Source organism: Paralichthys olivaceus, chromosome 8, assembly GCF_024713975.1.
Source record: "Paralichthys olivaceus isolate ysfri-2021 chromosome 8, ASM2471397v2, whole genome shotgun sequence".
Lineage (NCBI taxonomy): Eukaryota > Metazoa > Chordata > Actinopteri > Pleuronectiformes > Paralichthyidae > Paralichthys > Paralichthys olivaceus.
In genome coordinates, this window is record NC_091100.1 from 5,709,720 (window position 1) to 5,734,404 (window position 24,685).

The 24,685-nt window shown below is 42.5% G+C and overlaps 1 protein-coding gene across 1 annotated transcript in view; it reads left to right on the plus strand.

Annotated features, from left to right (window-relative positions):
- Positions 1-5,559: 5,559 nt before the first annotated feature.
- The window catches only part of mtnr1aa (melatonin receptor 1A a), a 28,893-nt gene continuing 9,767 nt past the window's right edge, over positions 5,560-24,685 (plus strand). Inside the window, exon 1 of the mRNA XM_020108548.2 lies at positions 5,560-6,100. Within this exon, the coding sequence (XP_019964107.1) occupies positions 5,926-6,100 (175 nt within the window). The 5' untranslated portion in view covers positions 5,560-5,925. The remainder of the gene's footprint in view (positions 6,101-24,685) is intronic.

A 24,685-nucleotide genomic window follows, 5' to 3' on the forward strand; every position in this document is an offset into this window, starting at 1 on the left:
CTTTGTTTTATGGATTTGAAAAAACGTCCTTGTTGAATACGAAAAAATTACTTTGGAAAAGTTTGGCAACTTTTAAAAATGCCTCCAACCATGTGACCAATCTCACAGCTTTGTTAAGAGCAAATAACGTTGTCGCTGTAAATTCACTATGTTGATTAAATTAAATAACTTAGGATTAAATACAGTTTCTCTCATTTAATGAGAAATGAATATAAAAGAGATATTTTATTAAATGTCTGTGGCCTAATTGTATAAACACACCATCTGATCAAGGCTCAGAGGCACAGAGGAAACTCACTGTCAAACCACATACATCCATTCATGACTTATACAACCTGACGACCACAAGATGGCTGCAGACGGCAGCTGATGAAATCCAAGGGAGAGCAGGAGGGAGAGTGGAACGACCCGGAGAGAGACAACCACTTTCATCAAATGATTAAACTCAGTGAATCCTTCTGGCTGGATGAAGTAACACAAATCAGACACATCAGCCACAGAGATTACACAAACTCTGCATGATTTCCCCAACACAGATCTGCCCCGCAGTCACAGCAGCCTCCCTTTAACGCTTCATGACAAATAGCAAGAAAAATAATGTGTTCAATAAATGTGTGCAAATCATGCAGTAGAAGAGAGAGTTGAGAATAGTTGGTGTAAATCCAGAGCTTTTGACAGGAAGATTAGTTTTTCATCAGTCGTGCCTCAAGCTGTGATTTGTTGTTTGCACATGCCAGCGTCTTGAAAACACTGAAACTGAGGCAGTGAGTTCAGTCAGGCGACACATTCCAACACAAGCACATAAATAATGAAGACAGAACCAAATGAATACGTTTGATTTTATCATTTACACTTAAAATGAATCTCTGGAGGAGCCTTCAGCAAGAGCTGAGACGTGTGTAAAACAAGAGAAGACACACACACACACACACACACACACACACTGTTCTGTTAGCGGTCAGCAAGAAATTAACACTTTGGTTTAACTCTGCGGGGGGGCCGGGGGGGCGGGGTTGATGAATTAAATAAACAACAACATTTAAAAAAAAAAAAGTGTCTGGGCCTCGTTCACGTCAGATAATCACTTCCTGTATTGGAATGTGTTTGTGCTTAAGTTTGTGTGTGTGCATTTGCATGAGAGGGAGACACACACACACACACACACACACACACACACACACACACATAAACACACACTCACTCGCATGCAAAGACCACTGACCCCAATAATCCTCTTTCTCCCAGCATACACATCTCTTTCCTGGGTGGAGCTCCGCTGTTGTCAAGGCAACCGGCCCGGTGGAGGAGGGAGGAGGAGGTGGAGTAGTGATGGTGGGTTGGGGGTTGGTGGGGGGATTGGGGGGGGGGGGGCTTTACAACAGCAGATAAAAGCAAACACTCTTGTTTCTCTGTGGGACGTGGTGATGACCAGTGAAGCGGCAGAGACAGGCTGCACTCATTACATTACTTCTGTCTCCTTCATTTTGCTGACAGCTCCCTCAAATGAGCGGGAGAGTGTGTGTGTGTGTGTGCGTGTGTGTGTGTGTGTGTGTGTGTGTGTGTGCGTTGCAGCGGGGGGGTCGTCCTCTTGGCACCCTCCTGTCCACATCACGGGTGCACCTGCCCTTTCCCCCTCCCCCACATTCACCACCTCTTACCCTTTTGTCATCCCCCACAAAACTCATAACCTGTTTTTGTGGTTTGACGTGATGACATCACACATCTCCCCTCCATCTCTCTCTCCTTCTCATTTCATCCCCTTTTCTTCCCGTTTGTCAAAAATAAAAGTGAACAATGTTTCTTTTCTTTTATATTTTGAAGCAGATAAAATCTCTCTCTGTTTCTTTCCCCCTCTGTTATTTTTGTTTCACTTTAAATTTAAAGCTGCCACAAAATGTGCCTCTGTCATCTTTTGCTGCCGCTGAAGTTCCCCCGAAGACTTGAAGCGAGAGCTCGTGGGTGCACCCTGTGCCGGGGCATTATCCGGCCTCCTCTTAAGGACCATTTTGATAAAAGTGAGCCCTTGTAGCGACAGTGAGCTTTTCTTAAAAGCACGAGAGTCAAAACAAAACGCACTATCCCCTGCAGACATGTCTCTCTCTCTTTCACATGCCTGTTTTATTACTTGGTTTACATGCTCTTTGCTTTTTCCTCCCTGCCACTGAAATGACTGATTCCTAAAGCGCCTCAGTTATCCTTCAGATGAAAGTCTCTCAGCCTGGGATGATTAAAAAGGAGCAGGAGGTAAAACAGTGAATCCTGAGCTGCAGGACGAGGAGCACAGGAAGTGCTGATGTACAGGAGGACATGTTTAGGAGTGACTGACTCAAGCTGAATTATTGTTGCTGATAAATCTGTATTTTACAAGGTGACGTACACAAGCAGTCGTGTCTCCATAACTTCAGAGGACTTTATATTGATTTCCTGGAGACTCTAACTTCAACCATAACTGCTACTCTCCTCACCCAAACACTTACCTGAACCTAAAACCTTAAAACCTGTGTGCACCCTAAAATCTAATGATTTATGTTAGGAGGGTAGGGGATATATATATATTTGTATATTTGTTGATTGCCAATACTTAACATGGATGTATGAAGTTATATTAATGTCTATAAATAGTTATTCAGACATTTTCAGCATGAAATAGATGCTTGAAGTTCGGACAGAGTGAAAAACATACTTCATCTGATCAGACTCAAACAACAAAGAAAATTAAGTCAAGGTTCAAGTGTCTTTATTCTTAAAATGCTGTTGTTTTGGTTTGTGATTTGTCTGATTGTGTTTGTCTTGTTCTTGTTTGCTCTCGTGTTCCTGTTCTGCACCGGCACCCTGCTGTGCTGGAAGAAGACAGGCCTTTGTTTAATCATTATAATTATAATAATACAAACAATTATCATCATAATTGCTGGTATAGTTTTTGTGCATGTGCTTTTGTTTGGAGTAATAGAAGCAGTAAATGAGTAATTGCTTGTAAAGGAAATGTAACATTTTGATCGTGCACAATGTAATCGTGTTCATTCCCCCTGTTTGCATGTTACAAACCAACCTTTGTCTTGTGCACCGTGCTCTGAGCTTTAAAGTGGGACAACACTGTGAGAGACTTGTGTCTCTTACCCAATTGTCAGAGTGGGATTGCAGAGTTGCCACGACATGCTATACAGGGTTCACTCAGAATGATGTTCCCTTAAAGGTTCAGTGTGTAGACTTTAGTGACATCTACTTTCCAACCTGAAGGAGAACCTGTGGTAGCTTCAGTTGTTATACAAACTCAGAAGGTTTAGCTTGTCCAGTTGGACAACTGTAAAAAACATGGCCTCCTCCGTATTTAAGTATAAAGGTAAAGAAAATAACAAGTTTTACAATTTAGATGAAACCCACTCGTGAAAACATCACCAGGATTATTTTAGTTTCTGCCTATAGATCCCTTTCAGATAAATCTTACACACTGAACCTTTAAAAAAAAACATCCTGTACATTCAATGTCAAATGTTTCAAATTTGTATTATTGCAGCTGCGATGAAGACGTTCATATCGTTCCACTCGTTCTGCTGCTGCTGCTGCTTCTTTTTTATCAGCGAGCGAAACCAGAAAGGACTGAACACCAGCAAACGACACGAAGATTCACATTTTCATTTCCTCCCACCTTCTCCCTCTCAGTCCCCATCTCCTCCTGCTCTCACAGTGTTTGCTGCACTGTCTCACTAAATTGTTTAATTATTTTAAATCGCTCCTCTGCTGCTTCTTCTTCTTCTTCTTCTTCGTCCTCCTCCCTCCAGTTTATTGTGGAAAAACACGTTGCAGGGTTGTTTCTTGTGATCGCAGGAGTTCATCTCAGAGAACAGACCAACCTGAAATCTATTACAGACGGATGAGTGGGGAGAGATAATGATTGTGTTTTGCGTGAATGCAACTCACAGATATATTATAATAACGAGCCGCTTGTATTTTGAGATGGAGGACAAAGGAAGAAGATCCACAGGCAGGAGCATTATGACTCATAATTTTGGGACACTGTTGTCATCTATTTATTGTTTTGACTATATAACATCAGAAATAGTTATTTAGAAGATATACATTTATATTCCAGGGATATAAAACCAGAGAAACTCCATATTTGAGGTGAAACTGCTTTTTTAGGCATCTTTCCATGAAAAATTACTGAAATGATAAAGTGAAGACAAACATTCATTTTTCTAACAACATTTATTCCATCTGATCTGTTGTACATCATGATAAAAGAAATCCTGTAGAAACAGGTGGAGCTCCGACTGACTGACAGCTCGTCATCTCTCCAGAATATGTGATTATATCTTTTATATCATTTTTCAAATATCTTTAAAGTTGCAGATGAAAATAAAACCTTAAATGTGAGGTTTCACTTTTTATTATGACAAACTGTCATTTTGTGAGACAGCTCATGAATAGGCTGCAGAAGCTGTGTGTGTGTGTGTGTGTGTGTGTGTGTGTGTGTGTGTGTGTGTGTGTGTGTGTGTGTGGCGAAGGGGAGGCTGACCCATTTATTTTGAACATCATTAACTAACAATACGAACAACAACATAATGGACATTCTTTGTATAGAAAGTCCATTGTCAGGGTTACTCAAACAGAAACCATGTTATTAGTGTAATAGATAATAATAATCTTTATTTATACAGAACTTTTTAAAAAGAGAGTTTACAAAGTGCTTTGACAGCAAAGTGAAAAAAGTAAATATAAGAGAAATACCAATCAGCAGGATGTGATGTGACCAGTAGGCCAGACTTATGAAAACCTCAACACATAAAGGCAGTAATGTGACAATAAAAATAAATTAACCTTTAGCTTTCGACCTCGACCTTGGAACAGCCAGCAGGATCCACCCGAGGGTCTAGGGCACATAAGGGGCCGGACCCCGACGTGCTTTAAAAGTGACAGAGAATTTTAAAATCAATTCTAAAACAGTCTAAACGGTGAAATAGTCCTCACAGTGTTGGTGGTTTGATTTTGACTCACATTTAGAGTTGATCTAAGAAATTATAGAAAATTCATGCAAAGCAGACGTTCAATCTGGATCGTTAAAGACAAGACAAGATAAGATAAGATATAATAATCCTTTGTTAGTCCCACGATGGGGAATTTTGCAATAATACAGCAGCAAGAGTCAAAAACAGGCACCAGTGAGTAAAAATAATAAGATGCAATACTTTCACGTAAGGAATAAAGAAATAAAGAAACGTGAATGGAATAAAAACGAATAAATACAGTGTAAAAACAAGAACTATATTCTCTCAATGAACGTGTCTGAGCCTCCTCACCGAGACAATAAGAGAGTTTCTTATTGGAGAGAAGTTACAGACAAAACATGAATGATTCCTCAAAAATAATAATGAATGGGCTGAAATAAAGCAAAGCACGGGACCGCAGAGCCATGAATGAACACGCATCTGGTAAATGGAGAGAAGAGAAGAAGTGGGACACGTCTCTCTCTCTCTCTCTCTCTCTCCAGCTGCTCTTCCCCCTGTCGACCACCAGGCGCCAGTGTTTCCCCCCTCTGAACAAACACCCCCCCCTCTGGACTGTTTTGGTCACATGCTGGTGAACGCGCTGAAGTTGCGGCTCCATGTCACACACGCGTAAAGACAAAGTGGATGGCACACGGGCGCACGAGTGTCACCACAGCCGGGGAAACTACCGGAGCTGAGCCAAGGAAGAGAGAGGTAGAAGAAGAGGAGGAAGAAGAAGAAGAAAGGAGGAGGAGGAGGATGAAGATGAAAGCAGCGGGAGGCTGTGGTAGTATCCCACCAACACCAACACCACCACCGGCTCCGACATCCAGGCGCTAGGAGGAGGAGGAGGGGACGCACCGGCACTGGGGCTGTCGGGCTTCGAGCCGCGGCGCGTTGAATTAGGGGGAAAAACACAAAAGTTCAGTGACCGACTACAATGGTTATAAATGGGTCCCACCTGAACAGCTCCTCGCCAGACCCGCTGCTCAGCCGCCCGCCCTGGGTCACCACAACTTTGGGCTGCTTCCTCATCTTCACCATCGTGGTGGACATCCTGGGGAACCTGTTGGTCATCTTCTCCGTGTACCGGAACAAGAAGCTCAGGAACGCAGGTGAGTGAGAGGAGCAGTCGAAGAAGAAGGAAAAGTGAAGAGATTAAAAAAATAAAATAAAAAACTAACCTAAAGATGTGACAACAAACTCCTGCAGGTTTTGTTGAAACACTTTTAAGCTACAGTTTCCTCTGGTCTCCATGGAGACACATTCTGTTGCCTAGGTGTTCCATACATCTCATATTTTTTGTGTGTTCTCATTTTTTAACGAGCATCAACAAATCTGTGTCTTTACAAACTGTATGTAAAATTGAGATATGATTCAACCTTCAAGCATTGAGTCGTCTCCCACTTCATTCTTCATGTTGTCGTTTCATTTTAATAGAATTTTAACACGTTCTTCTTAATTCCCTTCCCAAGGTTATCGGATAACTTCATCGTTTGAGGCTTTTCTTTTTGTGTGTTCTCATTATTATCGAGTGTCAACAAGCGCCACAACTCGTCTCCCATCAAGCTTCATGTTGTTTGTTTTTCCTTCTCTTATATCTTTTGAATATAGATACAGGATATAGAATGTAAACATATCCTTCCTAACCCCCCCCCACCCTCCCGAGCTTATTGAGCTCACAGTAACGGACAGTCCAGATCGAGCTCGAGTAGCAATAGCCGACTTCTGAAGCGGATATAATTTCACTGACCTCCAACAGCGAAGCAAAGGTTCCGAGGCGAGCGGAGCTCAGAGAAACACTATAGTAATTATTGACACGCTCTGAAGCCACAGGGAAAGCCCTGCTTCCATCCCAGCGGTGCTTAGCACACTAATGCTTCCCAGGCTTCTCCACTATCCACGTTCCTCCAGCCCGCAGGTTTGATCTAATAATGACAATGACGACAGAATATTTAAAATCATTACCAGGCCGGGGATGGAACTAATGCTGTGAATGTTTTTTTTTTCTTCTTCACTTGACTGTGAATTGAATTAGGATATGGGCTGTGGGTTAAATCCTGTTTCCGAGTTTGGACAGGCAGTGTTGTGTCTCACTCGGTGAAGGTGGTAAAACGCTCATGTTCTAATAGTCAGCTGATGGAGCGCCGCTGTGAAAACCCAAGAGGCTTCTGTCATGCCCAGGTCTGCGCACCTTAACTGGCAGCTACACTTATCCCGGCTGTCATCGTCGGGGAGGCTGCACTGGGCTGATTTGCTAAATACACACCTGACATTACCATTTCACTCACCGCAGTCAGAATAGATTCCCGTCATGTGGCTTGAGAGCGGAGAGCCCCCTGGCGAGGAGCAGTCAGGATGTACAAGGATCTGATTTCCTCTGATTCCTGCGAGCTGCCATTGTTTGGTGATGATCAGCGTTAAAGCAGTAGGACTTGAGTGTTTTAAAGCAGAGCTGCTGACAACACATCCGTAACCAAGCCGTCTCGAAATAGCACTTATCTCCGAAACTGAAAATATATCTGCGTGATGTCGTAAGTCACAGCGTTGCGTGGTGAATTGTGGAATAATGAGAGGAACGATAAATTTAGGGAACCGCGTCTTTTGAAGTTGTTCCATTAATTACTGCTTGGAATTTAATCAACTATGGAGTTAACTTATTATCTCCACTTTAATGGTGTATATGGTCGAGAATTAACCGGCTGGGATTACCGTGTATTTATTCACTTCATTGGACAATTCAATTTTCTTCTCGACACGCTGAATTCCAACCCAGCGTGTTGAAGAGAACTCCAATATCCGAGGATCAAAAGGATGTGAGGAGAGAAAAAAACAAAGCTTAATTGTGTCCGTGGCCGTCCATGAATCCCAATAAGGCCGACGTCAGCTGATGACGTGCTTCCTTGAATCTGTGCCTTTGAAGGGTATTCGCTGCTTTTCATTCAAGCTCTGAAGACGTGCATGTCTAACTGAAGGCTCTCGCAATTCTCTGTTCAAATAGCCATCGGCAAATCGTGCACAAATTGGCGGAGATATTGATTGGTATGAAAACGTTTACATTCATACTTTCATCACTGTTGGAATGTTTTGACGGCGGGCAGGCTGCAGACCTTATCTGTGGGAACTCAATGCCACAGAGGATTGTTTCAGTAACAGAAACAGATTTGGACTCACCCGTCTAAACTTTCAGGAGTGGGGTTCTAACCGCCACATTTTCTACTCTCAAAGAAAGAATACAATTTCCTGTTGTTGAGTAGATCAAAAACCCCCTAGGGTAAAACAAAAGGGGGGGCACAGTTTCTTTTTTGCACAAAATAAACGCTAGAGATTGCGCAGCAGTCACACAGCACGGGGATAAATTAAATAATGAGTATTTAAATATACTCAGCGGAAAACCTGGCAGGCGCTGGGTCACATATTGCAGGCAGCACTGCTGTGCCTGCGTAGCCAAACCCTCCGTCAGTGCACAAAACGGCAAGTGATCGAATGAGCGTGAAGCCAGCAACACACGGTGAGCGGTTTGAGCTGCTTGGCTGGATGCAGAATCAGTGCTGTGAACTCAGCCCGGCGCCAATAAATTAACTTCAGTCGAACCTGTTTTGTTGCAGATAAAGTCATTTTCAGTTTTAAGCTGGGGAAAGAAAAACTAAGATTCCAGCAAGGAATTGTTAGAATTGACAGTTCTGACCAGCTGGAGAGAAATATCAGTTCATGCATGAGGTGGTTTATGGATGGTGGATAATGTTGTCCTGCCCCAAACTTCACTTGCAAACAATTGGATCATACTTTCTCCATCTCACTCATGTGTTGTCAGCTTGAGTCAGTGAACGAGAAGTACAAAAAGAGAGTCGGGCGTCTGCAGAATATCTGAAAAGTCTTATTCCTGTCACACCATCCCTGTTACCTTTTGCACTGATCGTCGTCAAAGCAGAAAACTTTTTTCTCCAGAAGCACAGGAAGTTTAAACAGTGACTTACCTACTGTACCTCTCGCAGTGTGAGATGACAGATGAAGACGAGCTTTAAGGTGCTGCTACCTTTCAACAAACCAAAGAGCTGCACGCCGGAGTGTGTGTGTGACACTGAATTTATCCTTCTCCAGCGTTGCGTGACTTGGCTGCGTGTCGGCAGAATGTCATTTCCCATCGTTCATTACACCTCTTGTGTCTGCAGCAGCAATATCGCTCTCAGCGTAATGAATATTTTCAGGCATTAATGCAGAATTAAGTGGCATTTGCATGTGATTCCAATTAAAATGAGCGTTTTAGGTCTCATAATAATATCCATCGGCTTTGTCGGGAGATTCTCAACGGAAATTAGCTCAGAACTGTGGCACTTAGTAAAGAGATGACTGAAAAACCCCAAATCCCCTTGTGTAGATGTTATACAGTGGATGTTGACTTCGCTGCATCCTGTTTTATTTAGAAGCCATTTTATAGAAATATTTTGTGACAAACTGTAAATCCTTAAGACCAGGCTTTATCAGGGCTTCACGTATCTCATATCAAGATTGCACAACTAAGGTTAAACTGAAGAAGAAAAAGTTTCTCTGGGTAAATGTGTTGTGTCGGGACAAAGGTAAATGAAAGAATGTGCTCACGTATCTTCTCTGTGGAGGAGAACACTGGTTTCTATTCACATGCAAAAGTTGATTCAAGTTTTTATCTCACTTTTATTGAAAGAAGGCGACAAGTCGTGTTTTTATGCATTTCAGTGTTTCACCTGGGAAATATCTGGATTTTCTTTTTTCCTTCTTCAAAAACTCAGGCATCCACTGTGTCGCTCTTCAACACCATCATTCTGTCATTTCCCCTCTTGACTTGCTGCTCTGGCTTCCCACCACTTCAGAAAACTTTGTAAAGACGTGGACTTTACTCACACTGAGAGGACATGTGTCTTTGGAACTGTGTCAGGCATCGTTACGTGATACCGATGTATCCTCTGCCAGCAGTATCAATATCGAGCGGCTGTATCATGTGTTCCCACCTCTGATGACAGGCCTCCCTCTCTGTGAACCCCGCTGTGCCCCCTTTGGCTCACACCGCTACAGTTTTACCAACAGTGATGAAAGCCGTAGTTTTTTTTCCTTCCACGAGCTGCGGACATTGTCCAGAGAGTCATGTCCGCACACAGTTGGGGGACCGGGGGCTGGGAACTCCTCCAAACTGTGGCAACAAGTAAATTTGGCACATCATGATTTAAATAACTAGGTGAAATGTTTTGAGCTAAGAACCAGAGCTCCAGATTATATCCCTGTCCACTCACACGAGTACTTTGCTTGTTTTGTGATGTTTTAATTTTCTAAAGTGTGCCAAGAAGGATTTGTCCGCAAAGTTGCATCACCACCAGCTTGGAGCGTGGACACGAGGCAGGTTGTGTCCATTGCTGTTCCCAGACAACCTCAGGTTTGGTGCAGACTGCAGCCTCAGTCTTCTGTTCTTGGCCGACAGGAGTGGAACCCCACGTGGTGTTCTGCTGTTGTAGCTCACGTTGTAAACCCTGAGATGATTCTCAGTTGTAAAGAGTGACTGGGACTGAGTCGACGTAGCTGTCAACGCAGAAAAAGTCCGGCCGTTCTGAGAAACACCTCCAGAGACCTTCAACAATCTTCCCTTTCTAACAGACATCAGGCCGCGCTCAGAGTCGCTGCAATTTGATCCCATTTAGATATTTAATGTGACGGAAGCTCCTGATCTGTATCTGCACTTTATGAATCGCTCGGCTGCCGCATGATTGGCTGATCAGAGTGAGGCACGAATGAGCGGGTGAAGTGCATCTACTAAAACGCTCTGTGAGTGTGGAAGTCTTCACAAAGCAGAAAGTTTCCCTTGAATTTTTGCTGCTCAACCAACCTGTCATGCGGAGCTGTGGCAGCAGGATGATCACTTTGCTTAGAGGTAACTTATTACAGCTCTGACACTGTGCAAAGAGAGGGAGCGTTAAACTGGGGGAAGCTGAGTCCGTGTCTGCGCAGGAGGCGCAGCAGGAGCGGCGTGTTAGCAGAGCAGCCTCCGCGCCTCGTGTGGCTCCTCACAGGATGCATTCAGGCTCAGGAGCGAGTTGTTGTCACTGCAGCTCACCACTCAAACACACAACCACTGGAGTCACATGTGTAAAAAGGAAAAATAGGTTTTGGGCCATTTAGTCTGAATAATTACAAGTGTGAGATGAAGAGGAATCCCTCGTACAGCATGGGATGATGGACTGGACTTATAAAATCTACTATATAGACAGACAGTGAACATGTATAGTTAAGACGTGTTGCATGATTCTGTTTGAAAGCTGCTACTTTAAGTGTTGGATAAACCAGCATGGTGTCGCCTCACATCAAGGCGGTTTGTGGTTCGAATCCTGGTTGTGCCAGGGGTCTTTCTGTGTGCGGACCGCGTGGGTTTTCTCTGGCTTCCTCCATCTGTCCAAAGACATGCAGATTAGGGTTATTTGATGGTTATTGTGAATTGAGGGCCAACATTCATAATCCGTCTCTGCATGGTGGCGCTGCCATACGCTGGCCACCTGTCCTCGGTGTAACCCGCTCTGCTGTGACCCGTATACAATGAACAGTGTAGATAACGGATGGATGAAAGAGGCTTTGAAGTTTCTCTCTTTAGCAGATTGAGCTTTTCCATAAAGTTCAAATGTATTTATTTCCGGTTCAAGCGGGCCTCAAAGCTCAGGTTTCCAAAGGGGCCCTTAATAACTGAAGGGGCCACAGGTTAGAGAGCACGAATGTGTGCTGAGGTTGACATAAGAGGTGCTGCACTTTATCCACCGCAGACATTATCAGATTATATGCCTGATAAAATAAACACAACCTCAGCACAGTCGCATATTTGTGCCGTTCCACATCATTGAAATATTAGTTTTGAACTCGATACCTTCCTGGATATTTATCCCACGGATCATAAGCATTAAAAGAAAAAATCGTAACACACACAAACACAGCGACGAGCAACTTCATTTAATGAAAACCCACATTTCTCTGGGGTCGTCCTGTGATTCCAGTGGATACGAGGAGGCGCAGAAGTCACGGCCGCTCAGCGAGTTGGTCATTTTCCGCGGCGATTGCTGTGACAGGCGTCGGAGCAGCACAGTATGGTGGAGAGCTCAAAAGTGGAAGGTCTGAGAGAGAAGGGCTCAGTGGGTGAAAAGCAGACTAATGGGGGAGCCACAACAGCCAGCAGGTCATGACTTTGCAATTAATTCATAGTTTGCCCAAGCTGAATAAATGAACATTGAGTGGGAGAGGATAAGGATCTCCGTCTTTTACTCATGAGGCACTTAACTCCCAGCTATAGATTAGTTAATGCCTCTGCTGTCAGCCAGGACACGAGAAGAGAAAGGAGCGGCTGCGAGCACATCCAGAGGCTGGTTTCTTCCAGTCAGCATTAACTCCTCCTTTCACTGCCGCTGTGCACCCTGACACACGTTAAAGACTTTCTACGTTTTCATTAATTATGCAAATCGACTTGCAATCTACGTTATAGTCTTTTCCCGTCAGAAGGCTTTTTGGCTCTCGTAAGGATTAATACTCAAACATCAGATCACACGAGTCTAATTGGAGAGTAGAAGTATGCACGTCTGTGGTTGCGCTGCTGGGATTGTGTGCATGATGTTATCGCCGCCTGCTTTGCCAACTTTGTCCTCACTTGTTTGTTGTCGCCTTTCACTCTCAGAGCGAGAGAGAGAGAGAGAGAGAAAGGTTCACAGCGATGCACGAGGGAGGAGATAAAGACGAGTAAAAGGAGGCAGCAGATTGTCGCCGGCCCGTCGTACAAAGGAGACATGCAGCGAAACAAACAGAGAAAGACACTCAATCACCATTCCAGTCCTGTCAGGTCTTTGTTTTTATTGCTGGCGACTGGGTTTAACTTTTTGTGACAATGATGGGAAAATCGCTCTGCAAAAAAACTCTCATTTGACCCGACTATTTCAGGCCTGGCAGGTGCCACATTGTCCTGCTGGGTTCAGGCCTCTTGCCAGGGTCGTCGGAGAAGGAAGCACTGACCCAGCGGGCGCTCATGTGACTTAGTCGACTCTTTACAAAGAGCCTCGGCTCCTCCATGATTTTTATTTTTAATATTTGAAGGATTATCTTTACACACAAGCCCGCCTGCAGTAATCCATTCTGTAAACATGATGTGTATCTGCTGTACGATAAGAATATAGGCTGTGTGTATGTGTGCTTGTGGTTTTAGTTCCTCGTCTGAGCAAACACCTCTCTGCTTTTTTCTTTTTCTGGTTTACATTCTGTGTGGGGCTCCGCCGTTCCTCTCACTGAGTTTTGTACCTCATCTCAGTCTCCCACCTTCTTTGTAGTCCTCCTCCTCCTCCTCCTCCTCCTCCTTCTCCTCCTGAGTTTACTCACCCTCGCGTACGCACACTCATTTTTTCTTCTCCCTCTTTTCACTTAAATTTGACCTTCCAGGCTTCATATTCCATGACACCCTGTCTGTTTGTATCACTCTGATCCAACACCCCCACCATTCTCTGAGGACGTTATGTTGTCAGGCCGCATACCTGTAGAGGAATTCTGCCAATAGCGCTTTTCATCAAGCCAGTCAGGCAGCAAGACGGTTATCACACAAACCCTGTGGATTCTGGATTATATAATGGCCAAGTGGACAAAAAAGATTCCAGCCTGTTAAAGTGTTAAATAATGACCAGTCTGACGTGGTCGAATTTAACAAGAGCAGGCGACTGGCATCTGGTCCTCTCTGTCACGACCCCCCCTTCCTCACGTTTCCTTTCTCTTGCTCTCATGTGTCTCACACACATTAAAGAGCGCAGCGTGTTTTAACTTCAAAAGGAAGACACAACCACTATAAATACTTATACATACAAGAGAGCATGTTTGCAGCCATTTGAGATTCCATCCCCTCATCTCGCTGCCCTGCCTCCCTCTTGCCCTGCTCCCCCTGCGCTATTTTTAATCATTTACAATATTATACAGTGAAACTTCTTTCTGCTTGATAGGAGCTCGGGATGACGCACACGGAAAGCTTAGGGCAGTGACATCAAGTAGAACCTAATGCTCATCCTAGGGGAACTATGCATAACACATGCATACTGTAGTGCTTACTGTAGAGCAGCAACTATTTCATAACACACACATGCACAAGGCAGCGCAAAGCTCAGAGGTTACAGATGCTGGCTGGTGTTGAGAAGGGGTGTTGTTTGAAACCCAGTTGGGAAAAAATCACAACATGGAGGCAAGAAGCGCTCGCCTCTGCGTTCAAGGTGCCCTTGAATGAAGCACTTAGTCCACCATTTCCACTCAGTGTCCAACAGTGGAAGACTGCGGTTGGACTCAGCAGCTTCCAGCTGTGAATGCGTCAGATTAGATGACTGTTACAGCAGGACACGGAACGGAAAAATATGCAGGCTCAGTCAGTCCTTCTTTTCATTTTGAAAAAAAGGAGAACCAGACAGTTGACCTTGTTATCTTTTAAAGTTCTCTCATTTTTTCGTCACTGGATAATTAACGTGTCCAAAAACACAGTTCACCCAGCGGACAGACGAGCAAACGGCTCCATCAGAAAGCCTTGTCACTCTCCGTGAGCCGCCGGGCTCAATGAATGGCATGAATGGCATGTAATGATGATTATTTTGGCAGACACATGAATGCCATTTGATGTATCTCTATGAAAACCGTCCCATTCAGCCTTATCAGACCACTGTCTCTGCGTTCAGCAGCAGGGGTTTGTCACTCGTCACAGCACTGTCCTGCACGCTCACTCCAGATGACTGCACCATTACAAAAATAACCGATTCAGTAACTACAAAGCGAAGCAGGGAGGGCAGACTAAAAATAATCCAGACGTTAGAGTGATGCCTGTCGTCTGCGTGAAATCAGCAACGTGTTTCAAAACCGTGCCAGCTCTAAAATAGGAAAAACAAAGTCTTTTGTTAGCGATACCAAAACTAATTTTGGAGTAGGTGTCAGAATCTAGGGAGCTCGTGTCACCTCTGTCAGAAAATGAAAACAGGGTGCATATTTCTCAGGAGATAACAAACAGCGAAATAAGGTTTTTGTTGCTCAGAGGCGGAGGAAAAAGAAAAGCATGACCATAAAAGATCTGTAATTCAAGAGACATTCACAGAGACACACATTTGTTCCTTCAGTCTGCACAAGACCAGATTCATCCCCAGTCTCCTCAGAAACCCTCTGTAAACGTTTGTGTTATGTAACAGCCAGTAGCTAGAAATGTTCTCTGCTGGATTCACTGTGGAACAGCCTGAATCAGTGCTAATATTTGTGAGGAGGGGAATTTTTAATCAGTACCACAGAAAAGTAAGAAATACAGTTTGTTTTATGTAAAAAAAAACATTCAAAAAAAATAATTAGCAGCAGTGTTAACATTTTCTCGATTGTTTTTATTAATTTATTTATAGGAATCTCATTACTAAGGTTATTAAAGCAGCTTTGGTCCATGAATCAAATGACACATTTATGATTTCATGATTCACAGTTTCCCTGTTTTCAGCAGCAGGCAAATAAAAAAAAACTGTGATATGCCCATGATATGCTATGACTAGTTCGTCTGACTGTTGACTGTTGTTAAGGGCTCCTATTGTGGAATCGAGTGTCGGTGACCCCTGTGCTTTACTTTACCTGCAGAGTTGAGAGAGAACAGCGACTCTGACACGGGGAGTCTTTTTCTGCTGAGATGAGTCACAGTTAGCGGAGCGGAGGTACAGTACAGTCATTCTCAAGAGGCAGATTATGACACATTCCTCGTGGCCTGTCACGTTTGCAAAGTAATCAGTTGAGTCCTGCGCGTCTCTAATGAGCAGGAGCTTAGAGCGGGAGATTTCCTTATCACAGTATGCTTTGCTTTAACGACCCATAAACATGCCCCCCCCCCCCCCCGTGATTATTGTCTAAATTAGTGTGTTTAGTCACACTTTCACTCACATTCACACATCAGTTGGGTCCATTCCAGAGTTCTTTGGGTGCCGTCCAAAAGCAATAGAGATTCATGCAGTAGGAAGTTGGATGTTCATGCCGCTCGCTTCTCAGTGACCCAGCCTGAGCCCCGGTTTCGCTGGGAATATGAGAATAAACTCACATGGCATGTAGTATTATTAAAAAATAAATATATATTCCATGGGAAATATTGAACTGTGATAAAATGGGAGATGTGGGTAGATATGTGTGATATCTGTGCTGCTTTGGGACAGAGTCTTTGCTGACTCTGCTGCAATGTTGACCCAATATCTTATCATTTCTAATTTTATCGAGAAGATTTTATTATTTTTTTTGCTGTGGATGCTTTTCAATGCCTAAAGTAAAAGCAGGTAAGACTAGTTTTGGAAGAATTTCATGGGTCACAAAAAAATGGTTGTTAAAAATGTTTTACTTGTAAGATCACATATTACACAGAGTAACAAGGGATATCTTTATGTGAATGAGGGACAATATTTAGTGGACTCAATGGTTGTTTCTCTTATGGCGATGCACATATTTCCTCCGTTGCAGGCTGTCACCTTTTATCATCTCAGGGACACCCTTTATATCTGCTCTGAGCTCTTGTGCTGCTTTTGACAATAGTGTTGCTCAAAAATAGCTTGTTAAGAATGGGCCCATCTTTTTTATTAAATACGTGGACTTATGTCAAGGTGGTCTGGATCATTAGTAGCCCAGAGAATGCAACAATCTGAATTTCCAGTCCTGACACCTCTGGCTCTGGGTCGGCTGACACACAGGACAGATCCGATACTGTCTGATTTATAATCCATATGCTTGATTGTGTGGAAGAGATTGAGATCCTTGAGCTTCACGTAGACGTTGCTTTCCTCACTTTGCAAAACAAACTATCACAAGTATAATAAAATACCCCTCCAGGATAGGTTAGTTTTCCATCCAGCAAAATGAGTGTGTGCACTGCTAACGCATGACTAACCCCATACATGCACATGTAAACATTGAGTAACATGAAATTGAATTGAACATATCTGTGTCATAGGTCGGCAACACAACCTCATTAACCAAAGTGATGAGATATTTGTGACTGAAATTTGATTAAAGGTCCAGTGTGTAAGATTTAGGTGAAAGGGATCGATTGGCAGAAATTGAATATCAAATGATTTTACTGATGTTTCGACTGGTGTGTTTCATCTAAATAGTATGAATTGTTATTTCCTTTACACTGGAATGAAATACTTTATATTTAAATACTTTATATTTACATCAGGAGCGGGTCCTCTCTACAGAGGCCGCCATGTTTATTTTACAGTAGCACAGAGTGGACAAACTAAACCTTATGAGTTTTTATGACGACTGAAGGCTGCCACAGGTTCTCCTTTATGTCAGGGGAGGGTGAGGTGAGGGGTCATCAGCTGCAAAATACAACTTCACCACTAGATGTCACTAAATTCTACACACTGAACCTTTAAAGCTGTGTTGATTTATTGTGGGTTTTTATACCAATGCAAGTGAATAAAAAGAGTGAAAGTGTAGTGTAACATTAGTGTTATCACATTATTTGATAAAGGATGGAATCCATAAAAAGAATACCTGACCCGACCATACCTTTCTTTTGATAGACACAAAGATCCAATGAAAGTGGAGACATCAGATCAAGGATTTCTTATGTTGTCATGAGAAGTGTAAAAAAATGTTTTGGTTCATGTGGCAGAACAAATTAGAATATGGTGGGCGGCCACAGTCTAGATAATTAATGGGAAATAATGCTGTGACATGGCTTTCAACGCATATTTCTAGTTTTCATTAGCGATTAATCTATCAATAATTTCTTGAATGATTATTTGTGGTTCACTGTTTCCGAGAGGACAGTGTGATACCTTCAGATTTTTTGTTTTGCCCCAAACCCTCAATTTGGAAACTAAAACATGTGAATGTTTTACATTTCTGCTTGAAACCCAATTGAATGAATAATTGAGATTCGTCTCTACTCCCACGAACAAAGTAACTGAGGAGCAGCTTCGCAATTCTGACTCTCTTGAAGAAATGTGAACCAGGAAACACTTATTGACTTGATTGGAAAGATGCTGCTTAAAGCCTGTCAGTCCAAAACTGGAAACCGTGAGATCATCAGACGAGAACTGGAGCAGACAGACGAGTGTGAGGCAAACCCCCCAGTTTTGTAGTCGAGGTTATGTTAAAAAAAGAATAACCCTGGACTAGATTGGATGTTACCAAAGTGGAGACTTTGGTAACATCCAGTTCTTACATCAGAGCACATTGTGGCCGACAGTGTTACATGAACTGGAGTGGAGACATGCATCATGGCTGGTGAGACGCCCGCGAGGGTTAGAGTGACAATGTTGCCGGGGATTTGTGAGCAGCTTTCCTGCTGAGGGTGAAAAATGTTTCCAGGCGTGTGCATCAAATTGCAGTGAAAGCCAGAGTCCAGTGTGAGAGGCGTCCGTAGGGCCGTGGCAGATACTGTCAGTTACTCTGTGCAGAGGCTTTAAAGATCCATACTGATCATTCATTCATCATCTGTATCCATTAATTCCACAATAAATCATCCTGTCAAGGTCCCAATTACTGCCCCGTGCTGTAATCTCAGACCAGGTCACTGTGTGTGTGTGTGTGTGTGTGTGTGAGGACCAGTTCAACATTCAGACTGAGGATATTTCACAAAGAGCTTCATTTTGCCTGATCCTCACTTCTTCACGGTGAAAAATGGATTAAAGTTAAATGTTGAAAAAGTATTTTCTATTGATTAAAGGTAGAATTTAGTTTTTTTAAGGGTTGGACTGTTGGGACTGAGGCATGAATGCTGTCAGGGTCCTGTGCCAGTAGGTCTCTCTGCAGATTGTAGTCTGAAATCATATTCAGGTGAGGGTCAGGTTCGGCTGTGCTATTTACTAACTTATTTTTTACACTGCACACAATCCTGAGCTTTATAGGAGAAAACATTTTGCACCCATTCATTTTCTCCCTCTGGCTCAGCCAGGCTCAGAATACTCGTGTCTTATGTATAAATTATGTTGCGCAGTGTTAGTGTACAAACTTTGATAACATTTATGATCTATTGTTTAACCTGCATTGTGTTTGTTTTGCTACTACGATCACAAAATTGGTGAAGACGTAAGAAAACATGGAATGACTGCTTTTATTTGATTATCATACTCTTGTGTTCACCATCCATCTGGTAATTCGGTCAGTGTTTGATTTCAAGCAGGAAACTTACAGTTGGTTCATTGTTGACGCTGTGAGCCCTGAAACCAAAATAATCCGTTTAAAGATGCGGAGACACTTTGGAGAGTTGAGGGGAAACTGCCGTCGTGTGATGATTCTCTGTGGGTTTGATCTGAAACCTTGTTCAACATCACATACAACCAGTCAATCAATTATTAATGTCAAGATATTAATGAGAGCAACACAGACTGGACGACATGACAGATCCTCATAAGTGAAGTTAAAGCAACTTGATCGCCCCCTGGTGACTGGCTGCACTATAGGTCATAAACCCTGTCTTCTCCATGTTAGTGGATGGGACATGGACCAAACAAACACGCTGAATGCATTCTTCCCAAAGATGGTTTTTTGTCAGTTTAGTCTGTTCTACTCGAGGTTGAATTGTCATGATTGACAGGTGAGACTGAATCGTGATGTATGGGCGGGACCTTGATTCCATGGCTGCGCATCACGATCACTACTACGCACACTCAAAATGATGTCATCAGCAAGATGGCAGCGTTCATACCTGGGATATTGTGTTATTTTTTCTGAAGATTAGAGGAAGTAGAGACTTGTCCATCTGTATATACAGTTCAAAAAAAATGCTGAATCTTATAATTAGAGACATTCAAATATAAAGGTTTTCTTATTTTCCATTCGTTATATTATTATATTGAATAACTGGGCTGTTGACCGGACGAAGCAAATATTTAATAAGATGTTCCTCTTGTGAACTGCTGAGGGGTGTGTTCTTCTTGTGAATAGACTAAACAGTTCCTTGTTTTATTGGAAAAATATTGACAGATTATTTTATATTGCAACATTTTTGTTTCGCTGCAGCTCTAGTGCTGCTTGCAAGATTGAATTTGGTTTGTTTTCATATTCCCACAAATCCTTTAGGTTTAACTCTGCCTACAAACGACAACAAACACGAGCTAAACACAGATACATCAGGGTCCATTTGTTCCAGGCCTGGAAAAAATCTGATCAAATACTGTAGCTACAGCGATGTCTCATCTAGTAGTGGTTGTGCGTGGGTCCTCCTTCCTACCAGCAGCTCGTTAGTGTCGTTGTTGCATAACATTATGTCTGTTTGTGAGTGTGTGAGACACAGACTGGAATAGAGAGAGGTTGCATGACAAGCGTGGGTGAGTGATTGATGTCTGTCTCCGAGCTGCTTTGTATATTTACACATGATGCTTATTTCCCTTTGTATTTACTGTTAGTGCACGGAGCTTTCACTCTTTCTTCACGCACACACACACACACACACACACACACACACACACACTCTGTTTAAATGAACTTTTGATCTCGTCATCATAATGATGGGAAAGGGCACACAGGAAATTATTTGAGGGCTGAGAGAAAATACTGGCGATGCAAATCCCGATAGAGCTGTTACATGCAGTAAATAGGAAATAGGAGGCTGTGTCCAAAACTTCTGCTTAGTGACACTCATGATAAAATGGTAAGATAAGTCCCTAATGACAGCAATAAAATGTGCCTCATCTGTTCAGAGTCCTCACATTTATAAAAGTTGACATGAAAATAAAATGCAGAAATAATCCCAGCCATGGTATAAGGAGATTACAGTGAGCTCTTCTAGATCAATTGGGGTCAGATAGGATGATGGAAATAACTGCTGCACAAACTAATCATATATAATGAAGCTCAACAGATGCTAAAGCTCCAGTCTGACCTCAATTTTCCATGAGAACGGCATCGATATATCAAAATACACAAAGGTTTGCTCATTTTAGGATCGTTACATAAACTCATTACATGAGTCATTCATCACGAAAACCTGTCACACCATCCTGTCTCTTTGTTTGATAAGCAGCACATGAGATAAGATGTGCACCGTGGATATGAACTGTAAACAGTAGCACAGCTGACTGCTAACAGGTCGAGCTGTTAACCCTTCGATACATAACATGGGTCAAAAGTGACAGTTTCTATATCTTTGTCATGATTTTGGACTTTTAACTCTTGGACGAAGACTTTTAGTTTTTTTGTGCACTATTCTTATAATGGACACTTTTGGTTGTTTGTCGTTTACCTGTGTTTCCTTGTTGGAGTATTGGCGAGCCATGTTTTTAAATATGTGTGTTGACAGTTGTGAATTCTGTGTTGAGCCTCTTCAGAGGGAGAATTTCTGTCACTCGGCACAGACAATAAACGTATCTATCTATGATTGACAGCTGTCTTGCTATTGTTCCAGCGCGTGTTTCAGTGGCACCTCGATAATCTGGCTCTGCAGACTCTGGCTCCTAATGACATCAGGATGGCAGCCGTCCTATCTATCCTATCCTACAACCCGAGGAAGTGGAGACGTGTCGTCCATCTTTATATACAGTCTACAGTTTGGCAGATCAGATCACAGTCTGTACTCAATGCACATTGCGTATATATAGACCTGGATTTTCAGGGCCAGTGTAAATGGGGTGTTACATGAGCTGAGGAGATTTACAGAGTTAGGTCATAATTCTCTGTGGTACGTTGCAACGTGTGACACCTTTCAAAAAATATGGATGAGTTCGACTTCAAAGTGCAGAATACTGAAGTGGATGGACACGTAATCTGCTGAATTTGGAAAAAAAAGTTTTTTATCTAATCTGCGGGGACAGATGGCTTTGAGATACTGCTGAAAACACTGGATTCATGATTTCCACGAAACAAATATTTCACCCAAAACAAGATCCTGAAGTTGTTCAGCTGCTGTCATGAGAAAGTGGAGCAAACAGGACACACACACACAAACACTCACAGATACACACCCAGCATCAGCTGTGCAGTGTGATAAGCTCTTAACTCCCACTATGTATGAATGTGCTTCCACAACCACTGTAAAGTATATTAATAATAAATCAGAAATAACTTCAGCTCCAGGCATAAATGTTGACTATTGCAGAGTCTTTACTGTATTTAAATTACATTTTATTTAAATTAATGGAAAAATTATATGTGGGGATAAACCACAACATGCAAATGTATTTTTGCACAGGTACATTTCCGGTCTCTGACTAGTAGTTAATTTAATTGTGGCCACAGTCAATCCATCCATTTTCTGCATTTTTCTTTTCTGCAAAATAGTCCAGATGTCCAGCTCCTCGTTGGGGAACCCGAGGCGTTCCCAGGCCAGATAAATAATCTCTCCAGCAATGTTTTGGGTCTACCCCGGGGCGTCCTGTGCCCAGGAGGCATTCTAATCAGATATCACTTCAACTGACTCCTTTCAATGCGAAGGAGCAGCCACTCTACTCCCAGCTCCCTGTGGATGTAAGAGCAGATATGTATCTCTAAGGCAGAGCCCGTCTGCTCAGCGGAGGTAACTCCTTTCAACTGCTTGTATCCGTAATCTCAGTCTTCTAGTCACTACCCAAAGCTCTCGATCATCGATGGGAGTCGGGGCTAAGATCCGCGGTGAATCGAGAGGTTTCCTTCCACCTCAGCTCCCTTGGAAACAACTCAGGGAGCTTCACGACTCTTTTACAGTTTTATTTTATTTTAAATGAACCAAAATATCTCCTCTAATTGACTTTTATATGGTTACTTTGAAAATGTGAGACAGTAAAAAAGACTGGTCACAGGAAAAAGGACGTTTTTATCTTTTTCATGCAATGTTCAAATTGGCTTTATATAAAAGGACTAAAAGCATTTGGCCATTTCTCAGGTAGGTTGTTTCAGTTTGGCACAAAACCTGCTCCTGAAGGTCTGTTTATAGTTTCTGTGAGCAATAAAGTCAAAGACATTTACATCGTTTAAATTAAACCATTTAATGTGTATGTTACATGCATAATTGATGTTCTCAGATTTGTAATTAAGAACATGAATATTCTGGATTTTACAGTTTCTATTGTACAGTAACCTCGATGACCTTGAAGCATGATGAGTGAGCTCATTTCATAATGAGTGGCAGTAACTCCTCATTAAATACTCGCTTTCCAGGGACCTACAGGACATAAATGGGATCAATTTAATCTTCTGACGGGATCAAGGTGCTTGGTAATTGCAAATGGGAATCCAAGCACCCTGTAGTTGACTGCTGTGTGTCAGTGTGTGTGTGTGTGTGTGTGTGTTCATTCCTGTCCATTTGGTTGTTTGGTTGATTGATAACTTGATTGGTTGCTAATTAGTTACTAATTATTATGCATCATTAGACCCCGTCAGACTTCTGCTTATCATTTGGACCATCGAGCGTGGCGCCGAGGAAAGTTCCAAAACCTTGAGGATCTTTGATATCCACAAACCTGCTGGAGCTTCAGCACGTCTCGGAGCAGAGCTGGATGATTAAGCAGCCTCCATGTGACCAACAGCAGACAGTGCCTCTGTTCATCTTTACAATAGCCCTCTTGTGTGCAGTGCTGGATGTCTCTGCTCTTAGGTAACTGGTATGACTTTTGTTGATCTTCAATTTTCATCAATATTAACTTTGTCTTAGGGAAATGAAGCAGTATCTGGAAACTCAGATGCGCTTTGGTTTTCTGCCCTCAGTTGAGCTGAAGATTAGATCTGCTGAAGCATGCCCTCGGTCAACGTGGCAATCAGGCAAATAATCAGAGTTGTTAGTGTTTGAGCTGCGGTTTGAATTGTCACAGAATGGAGGTTTTTAAGGGCACGGGTGAAGCACAATCAGTGGTTTGGAGTTTGTGTGTGGGTGTGTGGCGCAGTGGTCACCTGGTTGAACTTTAAGTCTGTCTCCCCCTATCTGGGTCAACCCATCAGCCCCCTGCCACGTTCTGCCTTTCAGACACTCCACCACTCAGACCGGAATCACCTGTGGAATAGCGAGGTGGGATGGAAGGTGCTTTTCTTGTGGGGACAGGTGGGATAAGAAAAACGTCACAAATCTGTTTTTAACAAGGTGTTTGAAAGGACACAGAAAATAAAGAACGTCATACTGAACTTGTAGGCCTTATTTTGATGATTGTAATGTTGCGTGAATGTTTGTATGGTTCTTTTCAACTTGGTCGTGAGAGTTTGGCTTTTAAAGTCTTTTTCGCTTTGGGAACTGTGAAGGGAAAAAAAACCTTTTGAGCTAAGCTAAGCCCAACCAATTTCTAGTCTGGACGTTATGACCCATTCACAGATGAATCAGGTTAGGTTATGAAGATATGAAAATGTTATATACAATACAGAAAACCACTGTCAGAAAAGCTGTCTTTACGTATACAGTTCTTCCATTGTAAGTTTTTGTTGTTATTATTGTAATTATTAATTATTATTATTGATAACCTGTTTACAATAATAAATTCAATGTTTACAAAGATGTCAACAATGCAGAACATGTGCTAGTTTATGTTCACATAAGTTTTATATGTTTGTTATGGCTAAAATGTCAAATATCAAGCCTCAGTTTCGTTTCATTGGGTTTGATAACATCACCTTAGGAATCACTGCCAGTTTTTTAAAGTATATACTGGCCGATATCTTGGTATCAGAATGCATTTTTCTCCCTGTTGTCAGTATCAGCATTGACATCCATGTCAATGGGCTCCAGTGCTTGTGAGAGGAGTTAGAAATTGGATCTAGATCAAATTATC